Source organism: Papaver somniferum, unplaced genomic scaffold (assembly GCF_003573695.1).
Source record: "Papaver somniferum cultivar HN1 unplaced genomic scaffold, ASM357369v1 unplaced-scaffold_154, whole genome shotgun sequence".
In the NCBI taxonomy this organism is placed as follows: Eukaryota; Viridiplantae; Streptophyta; class Magnoliopsida; order Ranunculales; family Papaveraceae; genus Papaver; species Papaver somniferum.
Genome location: NW_020624820.1, coordinates 5,905,573 through 5,925,358, shown reverse-complemented (window position 1 = coordinate 5,925,358; position 19,786 = coordinate 5,905,573). Strand labels below are relative to the sequence as shown.

The 19,786-nt window shown below is 35.7% G+C and overlaps 1 protein-coding gene and 1 long non-coding RNA gene across 3 annotated transcripts; both read right to left on the bottom strand.

The window, feature by feature from the left end:
- Window positions 1-133: 133 nt before the first annotated feature.
- On the bottom strand, window positions 134-3,644 carry LOC113336836 (probable protein phosphatase 2C 35). 2 transcript variants are annotated; one of them, XM_026582514.1, is made up of 5 exons: window positions 2,114-3,644; window positions 1,691-1,822; window positions 826-1,041; window positions 665-727; window positions 134-558 (listed from the first exon to the last, which is right to left on the bottom strand). In XM_026582514.1, the coding sequence occupies exons 1-4, from the start codon at window positions 3,038-3,040 to the stop codon at window positions 725-727; spliced, it is 1,278 nt and encodes a 425-aa protein (XP_026438299.1). In that variant the 5' UTR covers window positions 3,041-3,644; the 3' UTR covers window positions 134-558; window positions 665-724. The 2 variants fall into 2 exon arrangements, with proteins under 2 accessions (XP_026438299.1, XP_026438298.1); XM_026582513.1 differs by having other exon boundaries at window positions 134-562; window positions 2,114-3,643.
- Window positions 3,645-10,406: 6,762 nt separating this feature from the next.
- Window positions 10,407-12,921, bottom strand: LOC113336948. The gene is made up of 3 exons (XR_003354062.1): window positions 11,905-12,921; window positions 11,177-11,258; window positions 10,407-10,649 (listed from the first exon to the last, which is right to left on the bottom strand). It is a non-coding gene; the product is annotated as an uncharacterized LOC113336948 (long non-coding RNA).
- Window positions 12,922-19,786: the final 6,865 nt, after the last annotated feature.

Sequence of the window (19,786 nt, the reverse complement as noted above, 5' to 3'; positions counted from 1 at the left end):
ATACTTTCAACACTGCTGTAAATTGAAGAGAAAGAATAGCAATGAAGGTCTCTCTTGTAGTCCTCTTATCCTTTGTACATGAAATTTTTCATTCTGAGAGAAAAGCCGAATTCAATAATCATTACACACAATGTCAAGAGAATAAAAGAAAACAACTTAGATTAATTTTCGACATTATGAGTGGTAAAAACATGAAGAAAAAAAAGTCAGCTTTACAAGAGACAACCAGTTTTAACAGGATTGCCAACACTATCTATAAAACTAGCAAAAGTAAACCCATCATATAAATCCCGTTTCACTTTTTTATTATAGAGCTCAAGTTCTTCGTGCGAATCTTGCATCCATTTAGTATTTCCTCACATCACATCTTTAGTATTCCCTCCTCCGTAAAAAGCCAGGTGCACAGTGTACTAATCGAGTCAATCTATGTGCTAGTGTCTCTTTGGTTTCCATTTAGCAATGGTCAGATATCTGTATAGATGATGGCATGGCTATCTTATTTTCAGCACAGCGCAAATCCCTTCACCCTGCATCCATCAATAAGCTCTTTCTAGTGATCTGCCTGATCAGCAACATGTGAGTGTCAGCTGAGTAACATGGGAAAAGGCAAAAGGCTACAAAAATCTTGCGACTATAATTCAACAGTGTCCGAAGAGTGCCATACCTTTTTGAATTATACCAAAGAGATCAACATGAGGTAGCTTATGTATTCGATCTACCAAGATCACTGGCAGAAGATGGAAAAGGGAACCCCAGTAAGTTGGAGGGAACGAATCTAGTAAAGCCAAAAAGAAGGAAACAGAAAAAGAACAAGTAACAACTAACCGTATTTGAAGATCCAAAGTGGGTTGGAGATGGAACAACACATGCTGGACTTCTTTCCACAGGAGTAGTATATAGACAAGGCTGTGTTTCAGATAAGTTACTCCTTAATGTATGGTAAGAAACAGATGTATCCGCAGACCCTTTCCCAGTCAATATTGGAACAAGATCCGTATTCATTCCATATGTTCCATTAGTTGTAGCACCAACACCTAATTGCTGAAATCACAGAAAAAGATTTGGTAAAGAATAGAGAACATGCAAGGAAGCACATACAATAAGATGGATGAATAAATGTATAACAAACGGTTTAAGACAGAAGCAATTATATTTCGTGGGCCAAAAAATACTACAACTCAGTAATTGTTATCCCATAAGACTACTGCTTCAAGATATTACAAGGCTAAAGAATCTTCATCTAGAAAATGTTAATGAATAATATGAGAGTATTATCAAACTGCTTTTACAGTGTTCTGTAAGACAATTGCAAATCACCCATGTAAGGCATGTTTCAAGGTGGTTTCTCCACCTAAAAGTTTGGGGAACACTTGTATGAAAAAACTGACCCTACACAGACAATAATAAAGCCATTTTGATTGGGTCAGTGCCAGCTTGTAAGTCAGTTGCAAAACTACCCATGCAAGGCATGTTTCAAGGTGGTTCCCCCAGCTCAAACTTTAGGGAACTTCAATGACAAAAACTAACCCTACACAGACAATAAAAAAAACCATTCTTGGGTCACTATAAAGGAGAGGACATCTTCCTAAAGAAATATACCAAAACAAGTCTTCCACCCATGATAAGATGCATATTCCACCCTATTATGGTACACAACTCGAAAAACAGGAAGAAGGTGTTAGGCGCATACATTACTTAGGTCTTTGATGTGCACAACAATGATCGTTATATCGTCTGTGCGATTTTCATGCTCTAACCATAGCCTGTACGATTCTCCTGTGATAGCAGCACATGCATCCCGCGGATCTGTATATCTTATCACCTACATGAGAAACTGTAGAATTAGTGCAATTAGAAAGGCGGCATTGTAATTTCAATTTTTCTACTTCTCTGCCTAGAGGTGTTTATGGAGTACAAGGTTCATGAACATGACGATAATTAAAAACTAATGTCTTCAGCAAACAAACTAAACAACGTTTGACATACATTCACAGTTAATGACGGTAAGAGTCAGAAATGTGTAGAGACACATAACATATGGACAATATTATAATGAGCAATACTCAAACTCACTTATCTCTAATAAAATGATCTCAAATTCTTTGTTTCTTACCGCATTGACAACTGCTTGGCTCGAGAGGAACTCAAAGACCCCATCACTTGCAATCACAAAGAACATATGATTTGGTGTAAGCTTCACCATAGAAATCTCAGGATCAGCAATTACACCTATCTTCTCAGCTGTACTATCTCCCAGACTCCTCGAAAAGGCAGTTCCAGGATACAAGCCATCCTGCACCCACAACCTAGGTGGATCGCCACCATCATTCTCTTCATCCCCCCAACTCTGAATACTAGGATCAGTTATCCCTTCCACCTGATCCACTGTCAAAACCCTTGCACCACATAGTTTCACTCTCTCATACTCATCATTTCTAAACGGTGTCTGATCAATCGAAAGGTCCTCCGCAACAACACGACTCCCACTCCTAACAGCAATGACAGCCCTAGAGTCCCCCACATTTGCAATAAAAAGAGTATCTCCCTTAACAAGTACAGTAATCGCAGTGGTACCACTCATTGTATCATCTATCTCACTCTCATGAAGTTCAGTATTGGTTCTCTCAAATGCAATGTTATACGCTTTGATAGGATCCACTGACAGCATAGGATCATTTGACAATATCTCAACAAGTCTATCTCTAACAAAATTAGAACACTCAGTACCATACTGACCATGCCCATCAAAAACACCAAAGAAATGAAGATTTGGGTTACCTTGAATATCAGTTTTGATGCAGAAACTATCCTGGTTGGCTTTGTCAGGTGAGTCTGGATAATACCCTCTATGTGTCAGAACCGAATACTCTAATTTGAAGTTATGTGAAGGGACAGAAGCAATCTCTCTTGACCTCTCTGTGAGTATATATCTCTGATTATCGCCAACCCCACCACCATTACTTAACTCTTGGGCATCACCATCAGATGATTTTGGGTACCAGCTACAGCAGTAACAGCACTTGCCCTGGACACATCCCATCTCCAAACCCAAGAAATCAAAAAAAAAATCTATGAAATTTCTTATGATTCAGACATGGGTTTTCTCAGAAAAGTTTATGTTTTTTTGTTCCTGACACTCAATGTAATTGAGAACCAAAAAGAGTAAAGTATGATGAAATGAGGAGAGTTGAAAAGTGGGTTTTGCGTTTTGTTATCTCAAGAGAAGGGTTGTATGAGGAAATCCCATGTCTCAAGGAAACAAAAAAAGATGCCCCAAAAAAAACTCTAATAAGAAAAGGACAAATTTTCAGAAGACCTAGAAAGAAAGCAAGAATCTTGTTGTTTTGGGGCAATGAGGAGGAGGAGGATGAAGAAGAAGATTGTAGAATCCAACAAGGGTTTGGGTTTGGGTTTGATTGAAAACTTTGAAATGTGCTGGAAAGCATGAAGAATAAATTGTAAAGGTGGTGTTGTTACTTTGTTGTTCAATCCCTTCAAATAACAACATACCTTTTCATGCCAAAGATTGTTTTGTTGTTTTAGAAAGGTTCAGTTAATGTCATGGGGTATGGTGGTGGTGTTTCAAAATCTTAAAAAAATCATCTTTGGTTGGCTTGTTTGTTTGTTTATTTTATTTTCCCAACAGAATCCAAATGAAATCTAACAAAAAAGAGAAATAAAAATGCTACCAAATGTGTATGGGCAATTGGGTATCACCCATATCCCATTTTGTACGATCCGTTGATAATTCTATCCACACCCACTTTTTATTTTCTTTCTTTTTTATGTTTTACCGAAGGTATGTTACAGGGGCGGCATCGTAACGTTCGTCTAATTGGTTAGGAGATGTTCTACAGGGGTGTAAATTAATTAGATTACCTTCTCCATTTTTTAACCTAAATAAAGCTAAATTGAAAATTTGTTTTCTTTCTTCTTCTCTTCTCCTCCTCCCATCAACCGTAACCTCCATTAAAACTCAAAATTTCATCGTCTTCGATTAATCGACGATTCGAAAATTAATCAAGTGTAGTGTAATGACTTATATGAGGTATGTTTTGAAATCCAGTTACGATTTGGTTTATTTTGTTCGATTTAAGTTTAATTTCTATCGAAAATTAGGGTTTTAGATGAAAATTGAATTTGAAATTGAAATTTCTGGGTTTATGTGAGTTACGGTTGATTTTAACTCAATTACGAACCGTAACTGGATATTTTGATGTTGTTACGGTTGGTAATAGTTCAATTATCAACCGTATGTTCTTATATCTGAGAATTTTCTTCAGTTACGGTTGGTAACCATTTTAGTTTACGAACCGTAACTCAGTTTCAGTTGGTATCGAGCATTTTGTTACGAACCGTAACTCAGTTACGGTTGGTATCGAGTATTTAGTTACCAACCGTAACTGAGTTACGGTTCGTATCGAACATTTAATTACTAACCGTAACTGGTTTTACGATTGAGTTTTCTTCAAATTGAACCAGTTACCGGTTGGTAGTTCATCTTTTACGAACCGTAACTTCGATTTACGGTTGGTTATGAGCACAATTCCAACCGTAATTAGCTCTGAAAATGTAAAAAAATTGAATTTTTTTTTACGTATTTTAGGTAACTTTGAGCAACAAAAGGCTAGTTGGGACTAATTTAGAAGTATACCCGATCATTTTCAGGTCCTGGTTTTTCATTTTGTTGGTTAATTTCTTCAATTGATTGAGATTGACCTTCTCCTCTAAACTTTTTTTTAACTCTAAAAATCTGATTTTGGTTTTGATTTTGAGTTAATATAAGTGAAATTAATCATTAACACTAAACTTGATTATCATCACAAAACTAGGTTATCAATTATGAGGGTTAATTTGTCATTTTCAGTATTTTTTTTATAAGGGACACCTTAAATGATCATTTAATGACCCTTTTTGTCCTATTAAAATGCCGCCCCTCTAATAAACCATGCCGCCCCTATAACGAGTTACATTGCTAGACCGAGAGAAAATGAGTATCGAAAATTGCACCGAGAGAGATCTAGGAACCCAATACTGAGAAGGGGATGAGTGGGCTCCACCACCCCTTTCACACAGTGTATTCTTTAGTTTTTTTTTTCTTCTTTCCATCAATCAATCATTTCCGATTATTTTACTGCGTAGAGTGATCCCTAAAACTACGTCTAGGTACTTCAATCCTGGAAAGCTAAAGCCTTACAATATCTGGGTAGGGTTCTCTACGTTACATCGTCATGCAAGCTATGATACAAAAAATCAGGAAAAATTCAGTATTGCCGTTAAACACCAGTTCATTATGCGATTTTGCAGCAAAAAAAGCTTTAAATGAATGTATGTCAGATGCTTAAGATAACATTAGAGCACTTGTGTCATTGATTCGAAAGAGCAAGAATGACTAGCACTCGAACACTTCTATTTTAGAGCTATATGTGGCGAAGCTAGTTTACCGCCGCGGCCATAATGTGGTCGGACCACATACTTCACTGTTTTGACCCACTTTTATATGCTGACACATCTATAAATAGAATTTTTATGTCCAACACAGTTTTGTTACCTCACCCTTTTTATCTATATTTATTTGTTAACTTCCTAATTTTTCTTTAAAATAAATCATTTAACAGGATGAGATGAGGCAGATTTTTTTAAAGTTAAATACACGTCAAAAATTAAAGACGGACTACATACAAAATGTATATGGCTCGACCACATCTTAGACGGAGAGCTAGCTTTTTATATTGGCGACTTGCCTACCCTTTTTTCAAAACCTGGCTTCACCCAATGTCCATGTCAGATGCTTATCTGACGCCTACATGGGCGCGTCCCCGCAAGCACATCACTAACATGTAGCAAGTCCGCAGAGCCGATCCTGCGGCTAGAAAGGCCCTGTGCGAATTTTTTTGCCGGGCCTTTTATAATGTTGAACATTTTGTAACCATATTAATAATTTGTATTTAATTTGCAAACTTATAGATATTAGGGTACTAAAGGAAAACTTATACTAAATAGGGACGGTATGTCGGTAACACATATTTTTATGCATCTCTATTTGAAAAGCGGAAGGAGTATTATTTATTTTTTGTTGATGTCCGCCGATCAGATTAAGAATACGCCAGAGCAATATAGGCATGGGTTACACTAAGGTCTAAATAATTATGTGTCTGAACTAAAGCATCAAGAAAATGATTGGATGAATCGATTAAGCAACACCTTTTCTCTTTTTGTTGAAGATGTAACTATGTGTTTGGTCTAAAGAAAATGATAGCTTGGTGGATAGAATTCGTCAAGAAAATGATAACTTGGTGGATGAAATTCATCAAGAAAATGATAGCTTGGTGGATGAAACGATTTTGCAACACCTAGATGTCATGTGTTCGAGCTTTTCATTAAGAGTTTTTTTTTTTTTTTTTTTTGAATACCCAATGAGAATACTGGCTACTGGGCTGTGAAAAAAAGGCCCTTGGTAGAGACGGGCCCTGTGCGTTCGCACAGCCTGCACGCCCTCAGGCCCGGCTCTGCAAGTCCGTATTCCTGCTCTAATACAAGGAAAATGCAAGCACCGTACCGAAATAATAACAAGGGAAAGTCACTTCGAATATCTATTTGGAGTTAACTGAGCTTTAGCCAGTGACGCGAAGATGAATTTGCCGGAATGGGAGCTAATAGATTAAAGAAAATCCGGAGCTTATTTCCTTTTGCAGCCTGGTAGACTGTTTGGAGGGTGCGAAACAATAGGCTTTATAATAATCGTTCTAAACATATTAAGCAATTGATAACTGCATCAAAATACTTTTTGTTTAATTATTTGCTTTGTTTATAAATATTTCTCATTTTTTCCCTTTCTATTCTTATTTGTATTTGGAATGCGGTGATTCATTGATCCATTTCTAGTTTTTTTGTCACTATTTTAGTGACTTAGAACTATTTTTATATAAAATTTGTTATTTTATGTCAAAAAGAAATTCATATATATGAGGTTATTATTTACACTTCAAAATTTTACACCAAATCCCACACCACCATGTTTACATCCGTTTATACCGTAAATTTAGGGATGATAAACTCATGAAATTGGTATATCTCACACGAAAATCACCTGTAAACCGGTGAGTAATCAGCAGGTGGTGGTGTATGAATTTAGTGTAAACATTTTAGTGCATTTGTCTGGTTTCGAAAGAAAAAGAGAAAAAGTTCAAGTCGCACGTTTATTTCATCTAACAAATAGTCAAATATCAAATCTAACCCAGTCAAGGTTCAGATGTTACATTTGGCAAATTAAGACAGGCCGCCCTAAACCTAGACTAGTTTTAGTTAGGTCTCTAATGCACCATTTAAAGAAGTAGGCAAATAGCATTAGGATTTAGGTGTTATCTTTTTCAGTTCATTCAAAATATCTACAACTCTTAAAACCAATGATTTCTTCTGCATTAGGTAGGTTACATAGATTCTATGCATGTTAAGAAAAAAGCAAAGCATTATGGGAAGTGAGATGGTCATGCAAGGTATCTATCTTAGTCTTTAGATTGGACCAATGAAAAATCTTTCATGTTTGATCTCATTCTTTTGCGTAGAATGACAACACAAAAGGAAAACTAAAAAGAAAAGAATGTCTAACACGCAAGGTGATATCCCCAAATGATATTTGAAGTTGAACCAAACATCTGTATGGATAGGAGAAGGAGTATTGTGTTGAGACGATGATGCCTTTGTTCCAACTCATTCCTATGTAAATGCTTTCCCTAATTCAAAGAGAATCCATGTAAATATGAATTACCGTGGCTTTGTGGATATTTATCCCATTATAAAAATATTGATAAACATCCATGACCGGAAACCTATAAATATATTATTATTGAATATATTAAAAAAAAATATTTCAGAAAGGAATTGGAACCCAGTTTATGGCTAGGTTACCGACCAATAGCTTTGTATGATTTACTATCTCGAAAATGATATAAATGGTTAAGATAATATTTCCTAAGTTCAAAAAATTAAAATATTGTCATAAACAAGTGACCAAATGAGAGGAAAATATTCATAATTAGGGACCCATATATATGCATCTTTATGTTTTTGATATATTAAAAAATGAAAAAAGATTTCCGTAATGTCACTAAGTGACCCGATGTAATATACGTTAGAGACTCCTCAAATTTTATGGAATATCATATAGACTTCATAAAGATGTGGCTTTCACTTGCCATGGCGACACTTTTTGGTCCATAAGATGTGGACCATCATATTGATATGGATGATTTTTTGCTCAATAACAGCTTCTTTAATATCCATAGAACAAAAGGTTTCTCAATACTTTCAACATTTTTATGAAATGCAATCAAAATAGATACTATCATGTATCAGACTCGTATCGCAAGGTGCGAGGCACCTAAATACATTTATATTCGTATTAGTATTATCGGACGATATGGTGATCGATATTATCTCTTCGGTACGACCAATATAAGTAGAATATATGTGTATCAATGATATTTTGCATGCCGTCCTTGTGAAAGGACGATAGAAAATATATTCCTATCTTATTGGCTAACACGGCCGACATTAACTACATCGAATACAATCTAAAACATTATTTTTAAATAAGGCCTATGTTTTATCTCTTATTAGTGTTGAAAGTAAGTCGGCGTTTCTGGGCTCTATTCAGAATAACAAGATGTCGGAAAAAACAAAGACATTTGAAGACTTTTGTATTATGTCGCTTGTTGGATTTTTTGTAGGAAACAAAATAAAATTGCTTTCGGAAGGATGTGGAAGACTAACAAGGAAATAATTCATTTTATCAAACATTACTATTATTCTCTTCTGGTGCTCTAATTAGATATCTGTCTTTCGACTGATATTGTTCTTTTTAGTTGGAAACTTTTTATCAGACAATGATTTTTGAGTTTGAGGTCTTGTAATTAAATATATGTACCAAAATATTCACTTACTGAAACATAATTAAATATCAATATATGCGACTCACACATGAAATAAAACATCACAATTTTGTTCTTGATATAGTAATTATTAGGATATGATACTACACATAAAATTCACTAACCATGAGAAAAAACAAGGGTACATATAGGATTGAACCACTACAGTCTATCCTACGAACTCAATCGTAATACACCAGAAAAATTTACAAACAATCAAGTATTTAAATCACCTCAAACTTGTATGAAATGAGAAGAGGAAGTCAACAAAGAAAGATTAAGGACATTCTGATTTCAGACGAAGAAGTTATGAGTAAAATAGTTTTCTACTTACTCATGAGGATCAGAATCGATCCCAGGACCATTTATCAAATCTAGGATCTATCCTAAGGCTAGGACCAATCCAAACACGGATTCAAACAAAATATTGTTTTGAGCGTAACTTTCGCATTCAATATCTAAATTGAATGATTTTTGGCTAGTTTTAAATCTCTGCTCAAGAGATACACATACATGACCTGTAAAAAATTAACATTACGGCATTTTGCCTTAGGAATTCAACCTTAAATCAATAAGAAAAGTTAGCTACTCATGTTGAAATCAAGATGAAAATAAACTATTTAAAAGATTTTGGATACTCGCTTCTTCTTCCAATCCTTGTATTTTTAACTCCTCCTCAAAGTTGATGTGTGAAACTCATAGAAGTTTCTCCCTTTTTATATCCTTCAGTTTAGTTGTAAATCCACCTAATAATAGAATGCATTTCCCAAAACAAGACTTGTTCTCTAATTTCCAAATCCAAGTCAAATTCCTTTAATTTTCACTTTCATCCAAAATCTATGACCAAGCCAAGTTCAGCAAACCCATGAGTCAAAAATACTCATTAGGAAATTATGTGCAAAATTTGGGTCGCTGAAAAATCCCCGGTACTCTGGAATCCAGCCAAAGAGTCAACGGAGTTCTGCTTGCCAGTCACCTTTCAAACTAACAGCCAGTTGTTAAAAATAATGGTAAACCGTTAGTCAAAGGGGTTAAGGTATAAGTCGGTCATCAAGTCAGCTGTTCTAACTCGATCTTACTCGGCTGAATTGGTTGAGTTGAGTTGGATCACTAAGTAGACTCGCCGGGAAACGATTCCAGCTGAGTTTTCCATATTTTTAGCTAGTTTCCGGCCTGCTTCGGGCTCATCTAATTTCAATTCATACCCTATCATATAGTTCATTCATTTAGCTCATATATCTGTTACACGACATCAATTCAGCTGTTAACACGACTAACTGATGAATTCTTGCTGCAACAAGACTAATTGATTCCACCAACAATGCATATGTACCCGTTAAGCCATTATCTGATGCATGTCTTAAGTGCAACAAAATTATATTTAAGTTTGTCCATACAGGTTGCCTAAGAAAAAATTGGTGGTGTATTTTGGTACCCCCACGTTTTCAAATATAGTTGTGGAATCACAAAGTCTGAGACGAAGAAACTTTGCGGTTTTTATCTATCTTGCCTGATCATAGTGAGACTCAACGATCTGTAGCAAGATAGTAAAACTCAGAAATATATATATATACAAGAACTCCTCTCAAATGATACATATACAATAGTCATTTGGTTTACAAATACAACATGTAATATAATAAATATAGTAAAAGTCAACCAACTAACGGACTCAACTCCTCGAAGCTTTCACTGCGAAATTCACATCCGTCTCTGAAACTAAAAGTGGTAATGGGTGAGCACAACATCCCTAAAAGGGGTGCCCCTCAGGAATTAACATTTAACTTTCATGTAATCATTGAAAATGATTTGAAAACAATTCATGTTTTCCCTAAACGTTAAAGCGCAATCAATTTCACATAGGTTAACAATCATGTATAAGGAACTAACTCCTTCCAAACAATATATAATAATGGTGACTCATCCCGCACCTAGATAGCTATATGGTGACTCGTCCCGCAGCTAGTGATTGCATAAAAGCTCGAATTCATGTAGATATAAATGAAGGAGCAGTATCTTATATACCACAGATGGAAATTCTCGTTTCCCAAACAATTCATAAAGACAAACAAAGCATTACAATTCCTTTCCAAGCAATGGAAAGATTAAAAGAAATAGTCGAACTTTCGTGAAACAAAGTTAAACAATGCAGGGAAAGCACAACCAGACAATGCATGAATTTGTTAAACATAAACTTTGGTAAAAGAAAACAACAATAATCACAAAAGAGTCAAAGATATTCCCACCTCTTTTGATGACAAGCCACGCCTACCTCAAGATCCACGATCCACTGGTTCATCCTTTGAATCGATCTTTGATAATAACTAACTGTTAATCACACAACAAGTCTAAGAACATAGCCAAATGGCTCACACAAGAAAATCATACAGGTCTATCTAATGGTTCTATGTCCGTTTATCACTTTACACCTTTTCATTCTCTATCTTTAACATAATTAAGGTTTACTAAGTTAAATAGGTTGGTTCTATAACCCATTATCTAAGTCTCATGAATTCTACAACTTGTAGATGAAATCACAGGTTAAGTCAGACCATAAGGGTCCAAGACACCAACATAAGATAACTAGCTAGTCTTAAGCCCAAATTATATAAACAGGCCCATTAACCTAAAGCCTGGACCAACTGGTCAACTAACGGTCTCTAACGGTCATACTAACACTCACATGTCAACTAATAGTCAACGTCCAGGGTCAATGGTCAAAGAGACCAACACAGTCAAGGTTCACCGAGTCAAGTCTGTTAAGGCCTAGTCACTGAGTTAACTCAGTCAGTCACACTGAGTCAGCTAAACAAATTGAGTCAGCTAAACTGACTGGGATGACTAATAGGTCTAATTCCTGTGGAAACTACATTTCTTACACCAATTCCTTGATATCAAAACAGAAGTAAAACATTCATTTATTCTAAATAAATTTCAAGATCAAAATACAAATACAACAACAATTTAAGCCTACCGGCAATTCAGCAGTTCCAAGCTTCTACAGCTAACAGTAACTGCAACTTTATAATCATCACCAGTTCAGCTTATTCGCAACTCAGCACATTCAACCACAATTGTGAATCCTTAACAGTCATCCCTAGCATATTACCCATTCATATAACTCTCACAGCTGCAATACTAACTCGACATTCTCTATATAACCACAGATGCATATATGAGCCATAATACAACTTCAATCTGCAACAGTTACGCACACTACCCTATATCATTCATCTAATTCTCTTTATTAGTTGAGCAAGACATACTGCACATCATACCACCTGCCTTAAACTCAATTCAATATTCAACAATTCCTTGTAACTTTAACAACATCAAAGCAACTTGTAGCTCAGTTGGAAATCTTACACACACACATTCATCTAAACCATACATTCACAATACCAACAGACTTCAATTCCATTACATCTCATTCTGATTTAAAACTCATACATGTTCTTACTGAGAATTCACCATCTGCAAACTCCGGTTCTAACAACATCATCTTCATTACTAACGTCTGTAAATCTCAAATTCGCAATTGAACTGAAATAAACTCCATATAACTGATTCAACATCAATCTAAACAGACCCATCTAAGAATCATCAACTATTATCCAATTTCAAATAAGACTAAATCAAAACAACGAAACCCTAAATTACCTTTTCTTCACTGTAAATCGAGAACTGGATTCCAATTCGTCTTCTTAGTAACTGGATCTTTAAATTTGCATCATAATCTTCCTCTTCACTTCAAGTTCATAAAAACCCACCCATTAATTTCTTCTTAATCATCTCAATTCACATCTTCAATGAATTTCAGAAACCCTAATCGTTTTTCTTCATAATTGACAACCATATCATCTCCTTTATCATTCAAACATCTTTATCAATCGATTTCCTATCAATGAATCCACTTGCATGACTCACAGATTCTCCACAGAGAAGAATAGAGAAAGAAAGAAACAGAAGAAGAAGAAAGATAAGAAAGAAGATGAAGAATGAATAAGAAAAGAAATGAAATCGAGTTTATCTACTCGACTAGGATAAGACTAAAGAGATTTGCTAAACCACACACTCAGCTAGATAAGGGTATCCCAAGTCGGCTAAGCTGCAAAATGACTAACTTGCCCTTCAAACAAAGCTGATGATATCTTCTCACTCTGGTATCCGAATGACACGTTCGAGCAGCCCATTTCGCATAACTTTTCGAGATCTATCTAACGATCCTATTTTCGTATCTAAATAGTTGTTAGGTTAATCTATTAATTAACGTTCGTGTTAAACTAATCGAATTATTATCAGATAATAGTCTCTTGACTAGTCTAATAACGTTGACGAGCTTAAGGGTCCTTACATTCTCCCCACCTTATATCATTTTCGTCCTCGAAAATCAAACTATTCTTCTGGTTTTCAAAAACTCCCCACCTTATAGAATAACCGCATCTCTTATCTAAGCGCAAACAACATAAACAAAGCACAAACCTATATGGCTCTATAACTAAAATCTAAAATTTGTAGCTCTAAGTTCAATTACACTGAGTTAAGTTCTATAAAATACGGAAGTCTAAGTTTCTTACAATAATTTCTATCTTATAAAATACTTGTCTCTAATTACAAAGGAGATTCCTACGAATTTATTTCTAAGTGAATTTATATCCATCGGTTTCCTAAAGAATAATACTAAGCTTCTATGATCGGTCATCTCTGAATGCAGTTGCCCTGTCAAGGTTGTCCAGTCCCAACAATGCCTTCCTATAAACAGAGTAAAATACAACCTTCACTATTCCCCAGTGTTGGATTAATTAACCGTTAATTTATTAAGATCAACTAGTCTCTAAACTTCTATTGTAACTGTAATTCAGTTAAATTTACTTTGTAAAATATATAACTAGTTCACATCATTTTACGCAATTTAGTTATCAAAATTTATTTTATTTAATCCTTTGCCAATATAAGTAATCCCAATTCGATTTTACGTAAATTTATAATATTTCACAATTTTAACTTTATTGTAATATCATATATAAATTTTCCCAACATTATCTGTTATAAATTTACTACCAGCCTAATTATTCGCATACTATTATCAACTGTATTATTATTCTCATTATTGATAGTCCAGCCGAAACACTAAGCCTTAATCTTGTAAACATAATTATACATCCTCATAAAAAATTGGCATAATAGATTTTATTTATTCAGATTGAATCCGTATACTATATCTTATTGAATATTGGCGTTGGTAATCTAATATGATTTTCATTTGAGTCTGCATAAAATTTTAATATGTCCTAATAATCTTTAGATTTCTCTATTAATATAAAGTGTCCTATTAATATGCAAATCTATTTTCTTTTAATTCTAATACTACACCAAACATCTGAATACAATTCTTAATACTTCATGTATATTTGTTCCATCTTATTGATTTACTGGATCATTCATTAGACTAAACATAATATTTGTGCAAGATTACTAATAGGTTGAGTCTTTTATTTTATATATTATGTCCTCACTTTCTTAAGTCCATCCAATAAGTATTATATTAACTATCTAGTTTAAATGCAAAACATACATCTCTAATTTGTCATTAGTTTAATTTACAAAACTTTATCATAGATACGCGTTATTAATATTTCATAGCTATTTAATCATAATTATTGTTTTTATCATTATATCTCCTTATTAAAATTTTAATTAGATTAAGTTTAATATGATACTAATTGATAAAAGCTAACATAATTTATTAAAATTATTATTACTTTTATTATCTGTAATTACTATTATAATATTTTATTATTAACATTGATGATCGAACTAATATTTTAACTACTCTTTCAATTATTATTGAGTCCCAAAATATTATTAACATTTATGTGATTATAAATTATTGACCCTACGTGTAAGTCAAGGTGCTTAACAAGTTTATATGTGTCTTCCAAGATTTATAAATAATATTAATCTCACTATTTTTTAGTATTGTATTGTGTACATGTTCATACTATTTGGATCAATTATTCTCAAATCCATATCAGCTAAATCTATTGGTGTACCCTACAATTTTTACTTCATTACAAACAAACAAATCAATCAATCAAATAATTCTTTTAATTGTAGATAGTTTTTAGTGATTAAGATTTACCTCACAACCCAACCCAGTTCTAAACTAATTTATTTCACTAACTGGCACTGGTTATTTCAATCTATTCCCATATAAGATATAATAGTGAACTCTGATACCAATATTGTAGCGCCCCCTAAGCTAGCAGCTGGCTAATCCAAGAGATTAACTAAATAAGAGGCACTAAAATTTAAATCAGTTACTTAAACATTCAATTAAGAAATCTGCTACAGAACTTAACCCAAAACTAGCCCGCTCAGAAATATATATATATACAAGAACTCCTCTCAAATGATACATATACAATACACATTTGGTTTACAAATACAACATGTAATATAATAAATATAGTAAAAGTCAACCAACTAACGGACTCAACTCCTTGAAGCTTTCGCTGCGCAATTCTGATCTGTCTCTGAAACTGAAAGTGGTAATGGGTGAGCACATCATCCCTAAAAGGGGTGCCCCGCAAGAATTAACATTTAACTTTCATGTAATCATTGAAAATGATTTGAAAAAAATTCATGTTTTCCATAAACGTTAAACCACAATCAATTTCATATAGGTAAACAATCATGTATACGGAACTAACTCCTTCGAAACAATATATAATAGTGGTGACTCGTCCCGCACCTAGATATCTACATGGTGACTCATCCCGCACCTAGTGATTGCATAAAATCTCGAATTCATGTAGATATAAATGAAGGAGCAGTATCCTATATACCACAGATGGAAATTCTCATTTCCCAAACAATTCATAAAGATAAACAAAGCATTACAATTCCTTTCCAAGCAATGGAAAGATTAAAATAAATAACAGAACTTTCGTGAAATAAAGTTAAACAATGCAGGGAAAGCACAACCAGAGAATGCATGAATTTGTTAAACATAAACTTTGGTAAAAGAAAACAACAATAATCACAAAAAAGTCAAAGGTACTCCCACCTCTTTTGATGACAAGCCACGCCTACCTCAAGATCCACGATCCACTGGTTCATCCTTTGAATCGATCGTTGTTAATAACTAACTGTTAATCACACAACAAGTTTAAGAACATAGCCAAAATGGATCACACAAAAAAATAATACAGGTCTATCTAATGGTTCTATGTCCGTTTATCACTTTACACCTTTTCATTCTCTATCTTTAACATAATTAAGGTTTACTAAGTTAAATAGGTTGGTTCTATAACCCATTATCTAAGTCTCATGAATTCTACAACTTGTAGATGAAATCATAGGTTAAGTCAGACCATAAGGGTCCAATACACCAACATAAGATAACTAGCTAGTCTTAAGCCCAAATTATATAAACAGGCTCATTAACCAAAAGCCTGGTCCAACTGGTCAACTAACGGTCTTTAACGGTCAGACTAACACTCACATGTCAACTAATAGTCAACGTCCCGGGTCAATGGTCAAAGAGACCAACTCAGTCAAGGTTCACCGAGTCAAGTCTGCTCAGGCCTAGTCACTGAGTTAACTCAGTCAGTCACACTGAGTCAGCTAAACTGACTGGGATGACTAATAGGTCTAATTCCTATGGAAACTACATTTCTTACACCAATTCCTTAATATCAAAACAGAAGTAAAACATTCATTTATTATAAATAAATTTCAAGATCAAAATACAAATACAACTGTAATTTAAGCCTATCTGCAATTCAGCAGTTCCAAGCTTCTACAACTAACACTAACTGCAACTCTACAATCATCACCAGTTCAGCTTATTCGCAACTCTGCACATTCAACCACAATTGTGAATCCTTAACAGTTATCCCTAGCATATTAACCATTCATATAACTCCCACAGCTGTAATACTAACTCAACATTCTCTATATAACCACGGCTGCATATATTAGCCATAATACAACTTCAATCTGCAACAGTTACACACACCATCATATATCATTCATCTAATTCTCTTTATTAGATGAGAAAGACAAACTACACGTCATACCACCTGCCTTAAACTCAATTCAATATTCAACAATTCCTTGTAAATTTAACAACATCAAAGCAACTTGTAGCTCAGTTGGAAATCTTACACACACACACATTCATCTAAAACATACATTACAATACCAACAGACCTCAATTCCATCACATCTCATTCTGATTTAAAACTCATACACAACATACATCTTCTTACTGAGAATTCACCGTCTGCAAACTCCGGTTCTAACAACATCATCTTCATTATTAACGTCTGTAAATCTCAAATTCGCAATTGAACTGAAATAAACTCCATATAACTGATTCAACATCAATCTAAACAGACCCATCTAAGAATCATCAACTATTATCCAATTTCAAATAAGACTAAATCAAAACAACGAAACCCTAAATTACCTTTTCTTCACTGTAAATCGAGAATTGGATTCCAATTCGTCTTCTTAGTAACTGGATCTTTAAATTTGCATCATAATCTTCCTCTTCACTTCAAGTTCATAAAAACCCACCCGTTAATTTCTTCTTAATCATCTCAATTCACATCTTCAATGAATTTCAGAAACCCTAATCGTTTTTATTCATAATTGACAACCATATCATCTCCTTTATCATTTAAACATTTTTATCAATCGATTTCCTATCAACGAATCCATATGCATGACTCACAAATTCTCCACAGAGAAGAATAGAGAAAGAAAGAAACAGAAGAAGAAGAAAGAGAAGAAAGAAGATGAAGAATGAATAGAAAAAAAAATGAAATCGAGTTTATCTACTCGACTAGGATAAGACTAAAGAGATTTCCTAAACCACACACTCAGCTAGATAAGGGTATCCCAGGTCGGCTAAGCTGCAAAATAACTAATTTTCCTTTCAAACAAAGCTGATGATATCTTCTCCCTCTGGTATCTGAATGACACGTTCGAGCATCTCATTTCGCATAACTTTTCGAGATCTATCTAACGATCCTATTTTCGTATCTAAATCGTTGTTAGGTTAATATATTAATTAACGTTCGTGTTAAACTAATCGAATTATTATCAGGTAATAGTCTCTTGACTAGTCTAATAGCGTTGATGAGCTTGAGGGTCCTTACATTCTCCCCATCAACGGCCACCATTCCATCTTAGATGCAAATCTTAGCCGTCCAAGGTCGCCAAACAACGCATGGTAACCTTAGGCCCAAACCATAGTTTTGGCAACGCTAAACCGCGCCATGGCATGCCATGCCACATGTGCCAATGGCATGCCAACCACCTTGCCGCGCCATACCATGCCGGACTTCCCTATGCGGCTACCAAAACGAAGGCGTGCGATGATCAACGACCACCCTTCCATCTTAGATGCAAATTTTAGCCGTCCAAGGTCGCCAAACAACGCATGGTAACCTTTGGCCCAAAACCCTAATTTTGGCTACGCCAAACCGCGCCAAGGCATGCCGCACCACATGTGCCAATGGCATGCCAACCACTTTGCCACGCCATACCATGCCGGCCTTCCCTATGCGGCAGCCAAAACGAAGCCGTGCGATGATCAACGGCCACCCTTCCATCTTAGATGAAAATCTTAGCCGTCCAAGGTCGCCAAACAACGCATGGTAACCTTTGGCCAAAAACCCTAATTTTAGCCACGCCAAACCGCGCCAAGGCATGCCATGCCACATGTGCCAATGGCATGCCAACCACCTTGCCGTGCTATACCATGCCGGCCTTCCTTATGCGGCTACCAAAATTAAGGCGTGCGATGATCAACGACCACCCTTCCATCTTAGATGCACATCTTAGCCGTCCAAGGTCGCCAAACAACGCATGGTAACCTTTGGCCCAAAACCCTAGTTTTGGCCACGACAAACCGCGCCAAGGCATGCCATGCCACATGTGCCAATGGCATGCCAACCACTTTGCCGCGCCATACCATGCCGGCCTTCCCTATGCGGCTTCTAAAACGAAGGCGTACGATGATCAACGACCACCCTTCCATCTTAGATGCAAATCTTAGCCATCCAAGGTCGCCAAACAACGCATGGTAATCTTTGTCCCAAACCCTAGTTTTGGCCACGCCAAACCACGCCAAGGCATGTCATGCCACATGTGCCAATGGCATGCCAACCACCTTATCGCGCCATATCATGCCGGCCTTCCCTATGCGGCTACCAAAACGAAGGCGTGCGACGATCAACGACCACCCTTCTATCTTAGATGCAAATCTTAGCCGTCTAAGGTCGCCAAACAACGCATGGTAACCTTTGGCCCAAAACCCTAGTTTTGGCCACGCCAAACCGCGCCAAGGCATGCCATGCCACATGTGCCAATGACATGCCAACCACCTTGCCGCGCCATACCATGTCGGCCTTCCCTATGCGGCTACCAAAACGAAGGCCTGCAACAATCAACGGCCACTTTTTCGTCTAAGATGCATATCTTAGCCGTCCAAGGTTACCAGTCAACGCATGGCAATCTTTGGACCTAGTTTGATCGCGCCTAAACAAAGCCAAAACCCTAAATTTTGGCCGCGCCTAAACTAAACCATATTAAAGCCATACTGATCATGCTTTCATGCCACTGGCTACCAAAACAAAGGACTGCAACAATCAACGACCACTTTTTCATCTAAGATGCAGATCTTACCCGTCCAAGGTTACCAGCTAACGCATGACAACCTTTGGCCCTAGTTTGGTCGCGCCTAAACAAAGCCAAAACCCTAACTTTTGGCCGCGCCTAAACTAGTCCATATTGAATCCATACTGATCATGCTTTCACGTCACTGGCTACCAAACGAAGGG

Coding starts and splice junctions, on each gene's coding strand:
- LOC113336836 (XM_026582514.1), bottom strand. CDS start 3,040: ATGGGATGTGTCCAGGGCAAGTGCTGTTACTGCTGTAGCTGGTACCCA. Junction 1,823..2,113: donor GCCAAGCAGTTGTCAATGCG/GTAAGAAACAAA, acceptor TTTCTCATGTAG/GTGATAAGATATACAGATCC. Junction 1,042..1,690: donor ACATCAAAGACCTAAGTAAT/GTATGCGCCTAA, acceptor CTGTGATTTCAG/CAATTAGGTGTTGGTGCTAC.